General features: G+C 49.6%; 1 protein-coding gene across 4 annotated transcripts in view; it reads left to right on the top strand.

Annotated features, from left to right (window-relative positions):
* Nucleotides 1–12,326, top strand: part of VAV2 (vav guanine nucleotide exchange factor 2) — a 122,078-nt gene that overhangs the window by 72,289 nt on the left and 37,463 nt on the right. For all 4 annotated transcript variants that reach the window (XM_077787908.1, XM_077787907.1, XM_021543575.3 and 1 more), the window contains exon 3: nt 1,928–1,986. In XM_077787908.1, coding sequence (XP_077644034.1) covers nt 1,928–1,986 — 59 coding nt within the window. The remainder of the gene's footprint in view (nt 1–1,927; nt 1,987–12,326) is intronic.

Raw genomic sequence — 12,326 nt, 5'->3', positions numbered from 1 at the left:
TCACTGGGCTGTGCTGGCTCCTCATTCTGTCACCTGAGTGTGGATTTGGGATCCTCATTTGGCTGTGCTGGTTCCTCACTTTCTCACCTGAATGTGGATTTGGGATCTGTGGATTTGGGATTCTCATTTGGCTGTACTGGTTCCTTACTTTCTCACCTGAGTGTGGATTTGGGATCTGTGGATTTGGGATCCTTATTTGGCTGTGCTGGTTCCTCACTTTCTCACCTGAATGTGGATTTGGGATCTGTGAATTTGGGATCCTCATTTGGCTGTGCTGGTTCCTCACTTTCTCACCTGAGTGTGGATTTGGGATCTGTGGATTTGGGATCCTCACTGGGCTGTGCTGGCTCCTCATGGGTAGCCGTGCCCAGGCTTTGATGTGCCAGGATGAGCAGAGCTTGGGGCTGTTCAGCAAAGAACAAAGGGAACCTTGTTGGTGAGGAGAACAGGGAGCTTTTCTCTTAAATTTCCCTGGAAGTCAAACCCCGCGGTGGCACTGTCTGATTCATAAACTGGATTTTTACTTCAGGAGGCTAAAAATAGAGCATGGAAGAGACTCATTCAGTCAGTCTGGGACTTCCCTGGTACTATTTTAAGTTCCCTGGAGCAGAGCTGGGGGTGCCAGTGGAATTTCCAGTCTCTGTGCTCTGTCTGGGCTGGGTGTTCCAGGTACCACTCGTGGTGTTTTGTGCCCTGATGATCCCTGGAGCCTTTCAGGGATGTGCTTTCCCTGTTTTCCACATGGAAATCAGCCAGTAAACACCAAACTGTGGCAGTTTTTTGGTTGCTGTCCTGGCTTTGGCTCCACATGTGGGGCACCAACAGCTGACAGCCAGGCTGGAATTCATGGGACATGAAAAATGGGAGGGATGAAGGTTGCAAAAGTGTGGAGGAAAAGGATGGTCTGAGATGAGGCTCTCATTGAGGTCCTGGGATACAAATGAGGAAGGCAGAGAGGCTCTGAGTTCGTCCCGGGAGGAAATCCAGGGATGTGGGCCCAGGGGAGCATCCCAAAGTAAAATTCCTGAATAAAGGGACATGAGGGGTCCCTGTGGGTGGGTTGGGTGCAGGGCAGCTCCAGGCAGCAGCAGTCCCCAGGGTTTGGGTTTGTACACCTGGAGCCCACTCAAGAAGCCCTTTATCCATGTCCCATCCCAGGAGATTGGAAACCAGTCCAAAAATAACAGGTTTGTTTTCATCCAGCTTTGAAATGTTGAATGTGAGCAAGGCTAAAACACAGCTTCAATCTACCTCAAACCCATTCTTTGTTCCTCTCCAGTGAAAATTCCCCATAGCAATTAAAACTTCCATCAAAAATGGGAGTTCTTCTGAAAAACCTGGTGGTTTTATTGCTTCTGATTGCAATGCTGATGAGAATATTTTGGTGTTGAATCACTCCTGGCTGTTTTCTGCCAGGAAAGGGCGATGGTCTGCACTCACCTCTGACAAACTGATGATGCATCTTTATTGAATTGCAAGAAGTCAGAGCTGTTCAGTCTTGGCAAGTTTGCCTCAATAAGATCATTTTGTGTGAGGAGAGACACGAAAGGAGTTAGTTGTAATCCTTTTGTAATAAAGCACAAAGCAAGAGGGTTTTCTCAATGCTTCTTAGTGTTGCATAAAACCTGTCAAGGCAGGTCTGGGCTCATTAAATTAGTGTGGGGATGGGATTTGCTGGGATGAAGCTGTTCAATAATATCTTGAGGGTTAAATGTCTTTTTTTGCTCAGTGGTGGAACCTAAAGCAGGGTTTGCACTGGCAGTGTCCTCCCAGCCCTGATGGTGACACTGTGACACTGAGGGGGGGACTGGGCACATCCATTCCAGTGGGGTCCAGCTCCAAGCACCAGGCTGGGGGTCCTTGGCTTCCCACCAAACCTTCCTGTGTCCTCAGTAAGCACACCAGCCTCTTTTTCTCTCATTTCCAGGTGATCTCTGCAGTATCCAGGCTCTCCTTCCACAGTATTGCTCAAACCAAAGGAATTAGGTAAGATCCTTTCCATATGATGCTTTAAAATAACATCTGTCTCTGTCCCTCTGCATATTCCTCGTATTTAATCACATCAGGCTCTTCAGAAGCTGCACATAATGGGGTTAAACAGACACCAAGGGTGCCTTTGGGATGTAGGTAGGAATAGTTTCAGAGGAAATAAGTGAAAATATGAGGAATTGTGTGCACTGTTTGTGCTGGGGAGGGCAGCAGGATGAGGGCAGCTAGGTGTCCCTTAACTGGAGGTTTTATTCAGCTCCACGGGGGATCCCAGGAAAGCCAGCAGTGCCCAGGAGCTGTGGCATCACCCCACTGTCCCCACTGTCCCCTGCCCCTGTGCAGGACAGCTCAGGGACATTTCTGCCTTTCTGTCCCCCTGGCTTGGTCAAAGGCACATCCCTGGTGAGGCTGCAGGATGCCCTGGCACCTGGGTGTGCTGCCTGCTCCTCCTCAGGGGGAGCAGAGGAGAAGGAATTCAAAGCAGCAGACAGCCCCTGTTAAGCAGAGCTGTTACCCTGCTCTTTGTTCTGCTCCCTGCAAAATTACTCTGCAATTGCTTCCCTTGTTAGAGTGCATTTGTTTTATTAATCTGGGAACATCTCATTAGGACCATGGCTATAACAGGGATGAGTTTGCAGCCTAAATTACCTTTCCTCGTTTTTTTGGGGGAAGGAGTGTGTGTGTTTTCACCCCCCAACTGCAGAACACATTTGATTTTCTCCACAGCATGTGTCCTGCTGCTCTTCTGGGTGGGGATCTGTGGTGCATCCCAAGGATGCACAGCCAGGATGAAGGGATGGATGGGATCCCTGCCCCACTCCCAGCCCTGCCACCCACCCCCAGCACCCCCAGCCACGATTCCCACTGTTGGAACATATTTTCCCTGCCTTGTCTGCGCTGAGATTGCTGGAGGGGAACAGCTTTCCACGTGTAAAAACCAGCTCAGAGCCTTCCCATCTGTTAAACACAGATCCCAGCAGGGCTTGGGGGAGAGGCAGGGCCGAGGTTTGGGGGAGGAGGATGTGCTGTAAGTTCAGGACTGTTTGTTGTGATGATAGCCCTGAGGCCTGCAGGAGCCTGCAGTGATTTTTGTTTTAAGGGAAAAGAACATCCAAGGGCTTTGGAGGCCGGGAGCAGTGGGGGATTCACAAACTGCAGTGCCTTGGCAAGGGCTGGGTTTGAGTCTTGGGGCATCACTGGGAGGGTTCCAGGTGTCACCCCTGGCAAAGCCCTTCCCAAGGCAGGGAGGGAGCTCCTGGGTCCAGCTCAGAGGATGAAGGAGCTGCCATCCCCTGGGAAGGCTTTGGCTGAGCCCCTGTTGGTTTGTGTGGAGGGCTGGGCATAGTTGGGATGCAGAGACAAGAGAGGCTTTGCTATTCTTGTGGGTATGTGGCTTTTTTCTCGTTCATTTTACAACTGGCATTTACAGTTCCCACTAAAATCCTTTATCTTGGAAGCCTTTGGCACCGTAATTACACAAGAATAGCACGGAACTTAGTGAGCCTTTGCTTCTAACCCTGTTTTCCTGTGTATTAACCCTGTTTCTCCTCCAGCTCTGCAACAAATGCTGTCACTTCTTCAGCTGGAAAACAGAACAGACTAGAAATGAATTCTATAATTCCAGGAAAATGCCCTCCAGGGAGTGTTCCCTCCCATCTCACTGTCCCCTGCAGCCACAGAGCCCTGGCTTTGTCCATTGCTGCATCATCTTCCCTTTAAATAAGGTGATTTCTTGCTGCACCATCACAAACCCCTCAGATTAATGAATCTGAATTAATCTAATTTTGTGGGAACCAGCAGCAACTCTGCCTCCCTGAAGGGACTGCTCACATCAGCCCCCACTGCCCCTCAGCTTGTTGGGTCCATCCTCTTCCCTCTCCCAGTGGAGAAGTGGGAAAAATCTTGTTGGCTTAGGCACAGCGTTTAAACCCATGGTAAATTACAGTGAAATTTGGATGCTGGGTGGATTGAATGGTCTTCAGCCCCACAGCATGAATGTGGCTCTGCTCCAATCCCTATTTAGGGTCTGAGAATCAGGATCACGCAAATTAAGAGTGAAATAAATCCCAAAGCCTGTTACATGTCCTTGAATAAGTTTCACGGCGTGGAGAAAAATAAAAATCAATCTTGTGTGCTGTTAAGTGAAAAAAAGAAATCAGTCTTTCTGTCTTAATAATTTCTGGCTACAGGAACCTTGGCAGAGGAGCCCTGTTTCCCAGAGTAGTGCAGATAGCTATCAGGGTAGCTCTGTGGAGATGACAGAGTGTTTCTTCCAAGAAACAAGCAGCAAAAACAGGACAAAAACTCGATCCTGATGCAGTGTTTTATTTGCAATGTGCCTAATGTGCAGCAGCTGTAGCTACAGCCCTGCTGTGACCATCCTCTGCCTGCCCTGTCCCCATCCCAGGGCTGCTTCCACAAATCCTGCAGGAAGCAGGCTCTGTGCTGATGGGATGGGAACTCTTAGCTGGGGTTTTGATCCCTCTGTTGTCCCAAAGGGTTGTGCACAGGGACAAAGCTGGCTCAGGAGAGATTTATTTGTTATTGGTTCTCATCCTTCCCTCCATCTCTTTGGAGGACTCGCAGCACTTCCAGGGAGAAGTTCCACTGTGCTCCATCCCTGAACAAGGAGCCTTTATTATCCAGCTAGGATTTTCCACTGCAGCCCTAATTCCATTACCCCATTCCCAAGCTGACTGGCACTTCCCAGCCAGCCTGGAGGATTCTGTAGCAGTGTGCTTTTTGCACAGGGATGTCGTGCAAAGCTTCTCCTGGGCTTTGGAGCAAGAATTTTCATTCCCTTCCCGAGTTTTCATTCCAAGTTTTCTTGAGCAAACTCAGCTCTCTGGAGGACAACAAGGCTTCTTGTTGCAGGTCCCAATAAACCAGGATTATAATTATTTTCTTAAAGCTTTTTTTTTTTCCTGTTTTCCCTTCAGACTTTCCTGCCACAGCCACGACTGTTCCCTGCTCCCTGTGGCACATCCTGGCGTCCTCTGGGCTCCATCACCCACCTTGTGCTCTGGGGCCTGAAAGTGAGCTCTGAGCAGAGGAAGGGGCACGTGTTTATTCATCTCCCTGAGATCTGTGTTTTTCCTGGAAGCAGAGCTCTGAAAGCAAAGCAGGAGGTTCAGGAATATTGGCTCGTGCTGCTTTCATGCATTTTTAATGTGTGCACAGCAAAGGCCAGCTGAGAACGGGAAGGGGTTTGCATGTTCAGAGGCCTTTATGGAGGCCCTAAATCTGAGGAAATCCTTTCTGTATGAGCTGAACCTCTCAGTGACTCTCCTCAGAAGGCAGCACAGTTAATAAAAGACAGTATAAAACATTTGCAGACGGGCAGGAGGGTGAATCCTGGTTGTCAGAGGAGGTTTTCTCTGACAGGAGCAGTGGCAATGCTTTGGCTGGGCCATGGAGGGAAGGACACAGGGATGAGTTTTCCCCCTCTTGGCACCAAGGCAGGACCCCTTTGTGTGAGTTGGAAGACAAAGTGACCAGTCCATATCCAGTGGGAAGGGCTCTCAGGGCTGGGTTGCCCATGGACACCCTCTGGAATGGCCATTTTGGCCATCCTGGTTTTTGGAACAGGTTGCCCAGAGAAGATGTGGATGTGGATGGGGATGTGGATCGGGATGGGGATGTGGATCGGGATGGGGATGTGGATGTGGAGTGTTCCAGGCCAGGCTGAATGGGGCTCTGAGCAACTTGGGAGAGTGGAAGTTGGATTAGGGAGATTGGAATGAGAAGATCCCTGTGGTCTCTTCCCAGCCATTCCAGGGCTGTGTGACTTTTCCCATCTCCACAGTGCAGACAGAGAGGGGAGAGGAGGAAGGCTCAGCACTGGGATTAGGCCAGGTCAGAGCCAGCTTCAGGCAGCCAGGTGAGTACCAGCACCCTGCCTGCAGTGAGGACTGACCCAGAGGTGGGTCCCCTGCCTGCTGCCAGCCTCATCCCTGCCCCCCTTTGCCCAGGTAAAGCATCCAACAGGCTGAAATGAGGATTCAGCCCTGTCAGCCCTGGAGTTTCTGCACTTAACAGCTTGCCAATAATATCAGGATGTGTGTGGGGGGAAAGGGAGGAGGGATGGGGAGGGAGAGGCAGAGCAGCATTCCTGGCAGGAGGTGCCCAGGCAGGGGAGGAGCAGGGGGCACAGGAGTGGACCTGCAGCCCCTGTCTGTGATCCCAGTGTGTGCCACGGGGTGATCAGGAACTTCCTCGGTGATTCAGCCTCCAGTTTGAAATGAAAACCGGAGTTTTGTCCAGGTTTCATGACTTGAATCCATTTCCCCATCTGACTGAGCCCCACTGTGGTGTGGGGTGACCCTTCTGCTTGCAGTGGGGGTGACCCTGTAAAAAGGCTTTGTGACCCTGATGCCTTGAGAAGGCTGGACTAGAACAGAGCTGGACAGAGTTAAAGAATAAAGCAGGGATTTATTAGAAGGCCTCAGTGGATCCACATTGGGCAGCACCAGAGCCCAGCCAGGGCTGCACCCAAGATGAACCAAAATGGTCCCAAAATGCACGAGCGCTCCCGGGGTCTCTCACTTTGATTAGTTCTACTCCATTTGCACATTGGAGTTCATTGTCCAATTCCAGCTTTAGCCCAGGCAGTCCCATGTTGTTTGTGCTCTTGGGCTGAGATTTGGATCATTTGTCCTTGGTGCCCAGCTGGAGCAGGAATTGTTTTGTCTCCCTGCTCTGTGAACAGAGCTCACCATCCCCTCTTATGAAGCTCAGAACTCCACAGCAAAGCAGCACAGAAGCTGAAAAATAGAAAAGCAAAAACTTATGGCATCAATCTCATCAGCAAACCCCACTTCTTGCAGAAGATGTGGTGGCACCAGCTGGAGCTGACCATGATGTTCCCCTCGCTGTCCTGAAGGAGAGAAGGGAGATAGGGGAAGATCTTTTATGGCATTTTCAAGGATTCTCCAGCGTGCTGGAGGCTTCCTGCAGATGAAATTTGGTCTCTGCTCCCCCTGCCCCTGGGGATGGGAGGCGGATCCAGCTGGGTGTGAAAATGGCAAGCAATTAAAGGCACTAACAATTAAGTCCTCAAGTGTCTGCTGATGAGGAGGTTGTTAGGGCACCTCTTCTCCTGAAGGTTGGTTTTACAAGGCCTGTTTTATTCCCTGCCAGCGGCTCTCTGGAATTGCACTCTGCCCATTATTCTTTTACTGCCGTTGTGTTTTCCTTGTACACACTTTAAGTGTTGCTGTAAAATGGATGGAGAAGGCTGTGGGAGGATCCGTGTCTGCAGATAGGTACAGCTGCTGTTTTTGGAACTGGTCACCAGCACAAACTCAGAGAAGCTCAGCACAAACCCCACAAGCAGGAGGTCAGCTGGAGATTGTTTCTTGTGACACCACCAGACCTTTAGGAGCCACCATAAAGCTCCTCCATTTGTTGATAAGCAGAATCCTTGGCTGAAAAGCAGCTCTTTTCCCACTAAAATAAAACAACATTCTTAACAGATTTTTTTTTTTTTTTTGGCAAGTTTATATCCTCACAGAGAGCCTGAAAAAAATATGTTTGACATGTTTTCCTGCACGGCTGCTTTGCAGGCTGGGGGGATGCTGAGGTCACCCCACAAGCATCTGTTCTCAAAGCAAAGGCAGCTTCTCTGCCCCCCTCCCCAGCAGCAGCTCTGCTGAATGAACTCACATTTGTGAGGGAGTTGGGGTTGTTCAGCCTGGAGAAGAGGAGGCTCAGAGGAGGCCTTATTGCTCTCTACAGCTCCTGAAGGGAGGTTGCAGACAGGTGGGGTCAGGCTCTTCCACTGGGCAGCACTGACAGAACAAGAGGACACAGCCTCAGCTATATCAGGGAAGGTTTAGGTTGGATATTGGGAAAAAAATTTTCACTGAAAGAATAATAAAATACTGGAATTGTCTTCCTAGGGAGGTGGTGTAATCACCATCTCTGGATGTGTTTTAAAAAAGACTGGACATGGCACTTGGAGCATTTGGTCTAGTTGAGGTGTTAGGGCATAGGTTGGACTTGATGATCTTAGAGGTCTCTTCCAACCTCATTTATCTGGGATTCTGTGATGAGCTCAGCTCTGCTGGCTGGGCTCAGGTGGGGCTTGCTGGGCTTTGGGGTCACCTGTGTCACTGGTGCTTCCCTCAGGCTCCTCCTGTGTCACTGCCCGCCCTGTGGGACCTTTCCAGCACCTCTGACTGTCTGCCCAAAATGCAGCCGATGCTCCAAGGGTGCTCCAAGGATGGAGAAGGGCTCCAGGCTGAGCTGGTGTAAAACAGGGGACCTGGGTGGTTCCCAGCACTGGGGAATGGGGGCACTGCCATGGGCTGTGCCTGGAGAGGGGCACTGGGGTGCTCTGGGGCAGCCCAGGTCACTCTGCAGCTCCCTGGGGAAGGGATGGGAGGCCATCAGGATGGGCTCTTTGGTTTATGCTGCACAGTTGGGCCCCTCTTGGCTGGGATGTGCTGGTGCTGGAATCAGGCAGAAAGGTTCATTTTGGTAATTATTTATTTTTGTTGGCACACGTTTCATAGGATGGCAGCTGCTCAGGTACAGCAGAAAAACTCAGAGTGCTGAAAGGTCTCCTTGTGCTGCTTTTCTGCCAGTTAAAAAGGGGGATTTCAGGATTTGTGTTTTTACCAGGTGTTTTCCAGTGTTGTTGGATGGGATGCATCCCAGGGCTTTACTGGGACAGTCATTCCCTAGTGTTGGTTGTGCTGTTACCCCACAAGGTGTGGGTCTTTTTTTTTTCCCTTTCTTTTCAAGAAAGACATTTCTGAATTCCCCTTTTGATTTTCTCCATCTGTTCTCATGCGTGTGGAGCTGAAGTGAGGAGAAAATCATCTCTCTTGAGCGAGGCACTGCTACACGAGGGGTTTTTAAAAATGCGATAATGTGTTGAAACATAAAATTCTACGAGCTGTTATTTTCTTGTCTTCTCCTCTCCAGCAATGCTCAGTTCAGACTGGAGCTGGGGATAAAGCAGGGCCTGAAGCTCACCCTTGGGTGCTGACACTGCGCCGAGTGCTCTCCTGCAAAATCATCTTCATCATCATCTTTGTGTTAGCTGGTGATGCAACTCGCTCTTGCCCTGCTGAATTTCCATCAGGATTAATCTTGCAAGAATTCTTGCAAGTTCCAGACCACAAATAAAAGCAAACTGTAATTTTTCAGAGGACGTGTCGAAAATTTGGCGCCCCGTGAGGTGCTTCTTTCCAGAGATGAGTAATGTAACAGAAAAGTGTGATTTTAATTAAATTCAGCAGCTTTTGGTATGCTCTGATGGGTCTTGTTCAGCACGGGGAGAATTGATTTTATTCTACTTTATATAAATGGATTTTTGGGGGGATTAATAGGGTGGTTTTACCTCGCAGCACTTGACCAAGATCATTGTCTGATGCTGTTTCACAGATGGGAGGCAAATCTTGGAGGTTCTGCCTGGGTAGGGCAGCAGGGGCAGCTCCAGGTCACCCTTGGCTGGTGCCTGGTCAGCTCACAGCCACCTCTTGGTAATTAATGCTGCTTTAATCTGCCTAATTCCAGGAAACCAATCAGGGAAGCATTTTCAGTAGTGCTTAAAAGTCTTGGAAAAAGACATTATTTCCTTTGAGCAGCTCCAGGAGTGCTCAGGGTGGCGGGCTCAGGGTTCCAGAACTGACAGGCACAGGGTGATCCCCAGTGACTCATCCTCCTGGAGAAAAAGAGGAAAAAAGAAAAGGGGAAGGTTGGAGCTACTAAAATGATGTGCTGGGAACAACCAAAGTCTGAAGTTTTGGGATTGAAGCAGCAATACACAGAATCACAGAATAATGAGGTTGGAAGAGACCTCTGAGATCGTCAAGTCCAACCCATGCCCTAACACCACAACTAAACTATAGCACGAAGTGCCAAGTCCAGTCTTTTTATTAAACATATCCAGAGATGGTGATTCCACCACCTCCATAGGAAGACAATTCCAGTATTTTATTATTCTTTCAGTGAAAAATTTTCTCCTAATATCCAACCTAAACCTTCCCTGGCATAGCTTGAGACGACGTTAAACCTCAGCATTGGGACAGAAGGACTTTCCTGGAAGCATGGGAGCTGTTGGAATGAGAACCTCACTCCCAAACTCCCATGGAAACACAGCCTGAAGCTGAAAATGTTGGTGAAATCAGTGTCCTGTGGGATTTCTGTGCCCTGCCATGATGCTTCTTTCAAAGCAGGGATGTCGGGGGTCTGTACACCCCACCAGAGGAGCTGGAAGTCCTGCAGGGTGTAATTTCAGACTCTAGGCCCCGCACCATGGAAATATTTTTCTTCCAGGGGGATTCAGCACAGCCCCATCTATCCCAGCAGAGCTGCAGGAGCTCCTTTGCACCAGCTTGAGGCCCTGGTCCTTCCCATTAGGGAAGAAATCCCTCACAGAAGGGACAGCAGATGGGAGCAGCTCAGGTTTCCCGGGTGCCAACACTCCACCTGCTCTTTAAAACTCAAGTGTTATCCCTGGACTTAGGAAAACGGGGAGATTATCCTGCTGGTGCTGGGAGGGTGGAACCCCCCTCCAGAAAGGGATAAATCACCTCCTTTCCACTCCTCAGGGTGTTTGCACAAGTCAGGAAAACTTCCTCTCAGATCTGTCTGACAAACCATCTCCACTGAGAGCAGCCTCAAGTGGGAGCAGCTCCTTGGGATGGAGTGCCCTGAGTGGGACATTTCCTCCCTGTCTGCTTCTTACCAAGCTTGCCGTTCCCAGGGCTGCTGTTTGACCCCCAGAAATCAGAGTGGAGTGTGGAAAAATGGTAAATAAACCATGCTGGGTCCTCCCTGCTCTGTCCCACATGGATTTGAGGCCAAGGTGCTGCTGTACAAAATCAGACCGAAGCTGCCTCTTCCCTGACCCTCTGCTCTCTGCAGAGGTGAAGAGCTGACTTCAGTTGCTAGGACAAGGCAGCCCAGATGCTGAAATATGCTCATAAATAAATGAAACCCCCTGTTTATTGCTGTTAGAATTGCAGCCTACCTGGCTCTTCCCGTTAAATAATTCAGAGGAAAGAGCAGCCAGGCAGTGCTGAGAGGTTCCCTGTGCAGGGCTGGATGGTGAGGATGTGGTGTGGGAGGGATCATGGGGCAACCTGAGAGCAAGGGAGGGTTTTTCTTTCATGAGGTGCCTCGTGAAATATTAATTGATTGTCCCCGTGGGTGATGTGCTGTGCCTGTGTCCTGTCTGCAGGGAGCTCTGTGAGATCCACAGAGTGACCAAAATGTTTTCTAAAATCAAGGGGGTGCTTTGCATCAACACGTGCTGCAAGTCCTGCCCTCCAGAGGAGCAGCTCACTCCAAACTCCTGAACAAATTGCTTGGTCTTTTCTTCCCTTTTCAGCTCTAAACAAACACATCAGATCGATCCCACTTCTCTCCTTTGATGTCTGGAAGTGATGCTGTGCAGTGCTCTGGGGTTTGTCTGTGCAGGAGTCTACTTTGGGAGCTTTTTTATCTCTTAAGAGCCTGTTCCAGCACTGTTTGATGCCACTGGGGGTTTTTCCTTTTCATCTGAGCAGGGTGGGGCTCACAGCAGCCCTGGCACAGGCTGGGAGGATGAACGGCTCAGCAGGTGGTTTTGCATGGTGGTGGAGTAAAAAAAGCTGGTGCTTAGCTCAAGATATGAAATAGGAGACGTTTTCAAATGAATTTTCATAAACTGGGATCTCTGCAGACCTGCTGGGTTTCAGTGGGCTCAAAGTACTCATTACTTCTGGGCACTCCCAGCTCTACTGTGCTCCTACGTGAGAAGTTGCAATGTGCCTGGAGCCCTTTGACAACTTCCCAGGGAATCCAGAGCTTTTAGATCTTTGGACTGACAACATTTTCACTCATTTTACCAAAAAAAGACGACACAGAGATTGGTCCCAAAGCAGGTGTTTGCTGTTGGAGAGCTCATGAGTGGGGAAGGTACAGCACCTTCACCCACCTGGTTGGAGATGCTGCTCCCTGCATGGCTGGGGCCAAGGGCAGGATGTGTGGGAAGGTTCTCAGTGAAAACCCTGTGCTGGTGAGAAATACTGCCTTAAAAGATTTCCTAGTTGGCTTTTCTTTGTGTTGCCTTGATGGGGATCTGGTGGGGTGGGAGTGAGAGCAGAGATTTCCTCCCTCAATCTGTCCCTACCACATCAAATCTGTTTTGTCAGCCAGCTCAGGTGTGCTCAATGACAAGAAAAAAAAAAGAACCTAAATGGATGTATAAGGGAGCTTAAGTCAAAAGTAGGGAGATATTTCAAATAGTGGCTGTTGGTAGAGATAAATTAAATTGTGTTGTTGCATTTAGAGCTCCTGGGAAAGAGCGAGGAATGAACAAAGGAAAAACCCAAGGCTTTGTC

This window comes from Lonchura striata, chromosome 22 (genome assembly GCF_046129695.1).
Source record: "Lonchura striata isolate bLonStr1 chromosome 22, bLonStr1.mat, whole genome shotgun sequence".
In the NCBI taxonomy this organism is placed as follows: domain Eukaryota; kingdom Metazoa; phylum Chordata; class Aves; order Passeriformes; family Estrildidae; genus Lonchura; species Lonchura striata.
The sequence above is the reverse complement of the archived record's forward strand: the minus strand, read 5'-3'. Positions and strand labels throughout refer to the sequence as shown.